This window comes from Morchella importuna, assembly GCF_003444635.1.
Source record: "Morchella importuna strain M04M26 chromosome Unknown Morimp01GS005, whole genome shotgun sequence".
Lineage (NCBI taxonomy): Eukaryota > Fungi > Ascomycota > Pezizomycetes > Pezizales > Morchellaceae > Morchella > Morchella importuna.
In genome coordinates this window covers 7,422-10,338 of record NW_025763402.1, presented here as the reverse complement: position 1 = coordinate 10,338, position 2,917 = coordinate 7,422, and the positions used below count along the sequence as shown (strand labels likewise).

The window sequence follows — 2,917 nt, the reverse complement described above, 5'->3', positions numbered from 1 at the left end:
TATAGATAAATGGATACGGACTATAGATCTCGGAGACCAAGATCCTGGAAGAGGGGAGTAGTGTAACGGAGCCATTTCAACTGTTTGGTGTATGAGTACACGCAGGGCCCGGTTACATGCTGAGAGTTATTGTTAGAAGCCAGTTGCACAGTGACATGCAAGTACCGGCAGTGTGGTTAGCTACCAACTGTCAGAGTAACTACATTCTGAGCGCTAGGAAGAGAATCTACTCATGGGAGCAATGACTGACGAGTCTGTGCCTCGCCAATGATTAGAAGGCTAGCCAGAGTGAAGCTCTGAGTGCTCAGCGATCCTCCACATCCTCTGAGCATTGGAAGTCCGCCAGTAGTGGAAGAGACTATGCCTGGGAAGTCTACAATAAGCGGAAGCTCTACAGCAATGATTAAGCTTACACCTGAGCGGCAGCTCATTCATGCAGGCCCTAGTTGTGTGGCAACAAAGGCTGCAGGTGTTACAAAGGCTTTGATTAAGGGTGGTTGCCTTCGGAATCGGAAGCACTCGCTGACGCTTAGAGAGAAGCGGGGTAGCGATGGTATTGCTTCCCTTCCACCAGGAGGCAGCACCGGAACTTAGTAAGGAAGTAGGAGCAGAGAATAGAATCCTTTGGAGTATAAGTACTCAGGATCATTCCCGCCCAACTGACCTGATCCTCATCTTCGAGTAGACCATCATCGGTAGCAGAGCCCTTAAAGATTATTGAGTTCTAGCGATAGTATCTTTTGAATAAATCTGCACCTGATTTCTATCTTGCACGGCCGCATCTGTTCTATTGGATTCTAGCGATACATAGATAGACTGCCCCCGTTACAGCGACATCTTCCAGTCGACTAAATGCGTAGGATAGCTTAGACTGTAGTGTGGGGAAGCGGTCGGCATTTCCCAATAACTTAATCCTCATCTGTTGCTTGAATAGGTGTAATATTTCTCGATCACGATCTCCTCGAAATACCTCAGGATCTGGAAGTTTCTCCGACCGTTTTGGTAGTAGCTATAACGGGTGGTAGGGGGAGCACAGGTAGGACATCATCACTCCCAATTGGTTCTTCATCAGGGGCAACCACTTCGACAGCAACCCGTTGAGTTCGAGTAGTAGCAAGGTCTCGTTCAAACATCTCCCTTGCATTTCCAGCCTCCCTCTCCACCTCCTGTAGATCCATTGCATACTGAGCAAGCCCATGTTGGGCACGTTGGAGAAGTGCATAAGCTTCTATCCCGACATTGTTGTCCACCTCTGGGTGTTCTTGGAAAAAGGTTTGAAGGGCCTCGCTTAGCTGTTGATAATCAATAGGGGCGTGTCCCGACATCGTAGGCTATGGTGTTGTATTGGTTGGCGATAGAGGATGCAACTTAGTGTAACGGGGGTCTATTGGCGTGGGGACTGTAGCGTCAAGGAATACAACCGAGGCGAGGACGTAGCAATAAGTATTCTTGGCTATGGACTATGGGGTGGCTCTACCTAGTATGACAAACCAGTTGAGCCCTATGATGAGACGTAGAACAAACGTAGTATTCGTGAAGTAAATACAAAAGTTGGGTGAAGAGAAGAGGAAAGGAAGGAAAACATGAAAGGGCACGAGGCAACGCCCCCTTATATATCCAGCTCCTAGTCCGTTGATGACTAATACCCTGCGTAACGGAAACCAAAAGAACATAGCAGAACCCTCATTACAAATCCTAAAGAAACTGCACAATACCTTCTCTTCACAATCCAATCTATCACCTTAGCCGGAATAGGATATTGCCGTTACAGTCACTACATTAGTACTATACTATTGTGACGGCACGCTTACTATTGGGTGTCTCACCCGAAATAGAATAGGAAGTGGGGCTTACGGCTGCAGGCTGTTCTGCTCAGGGAAGTAGGTATAGGACAATAGTATGATACAACCCGATGACTGGCAATTGCAAGGTTCTGGATTACGTGTCGGGATTAGAATAGGGGACGGAACTATGCGGGGGCGCTTTTCTATCTGGGTTATCTTCGGGAGCGTTATCTTATTCTATGATCGTTGTATCAGTTAGTATTAGAAAGCGGGCCTTGGCATAGGTTCCAACATGTATAAATAGGGCAGGATTCTGCGAAGACTTGAGTGTATCATCAACCATCAAGTCAAGGGAATCAGGTTTACAATATCATCAGTTTAAACGCTACAGAATTACCGCTTAGTACTGGCCATTCCCCCAAACACTAAGGGAGATAGTGGGGGATTTCTTCTGATTCGTATATCGTATTAGGGTTAGTTAGGGTTTTAAATAACATATTGTATTTAGTATTAGGCGGAGGATCACGGTATTGAATTCTCAAGTGCGGTGATAGCATGTATTCCGCAGGGTATGATCTGCGACAGTAGAAGCTGTCGATTTTAGGCAAGCGAGGTCAAGCGAGGTCAAGCGAGGCGCGAAGGTCTTCGTGAAGAAGAGAAGTAATAGCGTATGTATTGAGAACCAGCGTAGATATAGAAGTGGTCCTACCTGGTATGATATGCCAGGTACGGACAATGGTTGCGGTAGAGAAATACAGAAGATAGATAGATTTTTATATTGCTTTGAAGTACAGGACTTATCGCATGCCGGATCCTCCGCCATAAACATAGGGAAAGAAAACAAAGAAAACAAAGAAGACAAAGGAAAAGAAAACGGAAAGCGGAACGCAACGAAGATCAAAAGAAGGTACAGAAAGGGAAAGAGAAATCAAAGAAACCTATCGTCATTCCTCCGGGTCCTCCTCGTCCATTTCGTACCAGTCGAGTAGGTTGGTTTTTGATGCGAATTGTAGAATCAGTTCTACGTTGAGGTTGGTAAATAGCCAGTTTTCCCAGGTGTACGGTCCTTGGATTTTATCCATAAGTGGCCTTCGTATTTGGGCCCATCGCGGGCAGTCGATCATGGTGTGTTT

General features: G+C 46.2%; 1 protein-coding gene across 1 annotated transcript; it reads right to left on the bottom strand.

Moving 5' to 3' along the window:
- Positions 1 to 971: 971 nt before the first annotated feature.
- Positions 972 to 1,325, bottom strand: LAJ45_02572 (uncharacterized protein; the record flags this gene model as incomplete). Its single annotated transcript, XM_046112163.1, has 1 exon — positions 972 to 1,325. One exon carries the CDS (start codon positions 1,323 to 1,325, stop codon positions 972 to 974), a length of 354 nt encoding a protein of 117 aa, XP_045974289.1.
- Between the last annotated feature and the right edge of the window lie 1,592 nt (positions 1,326 to 2,917).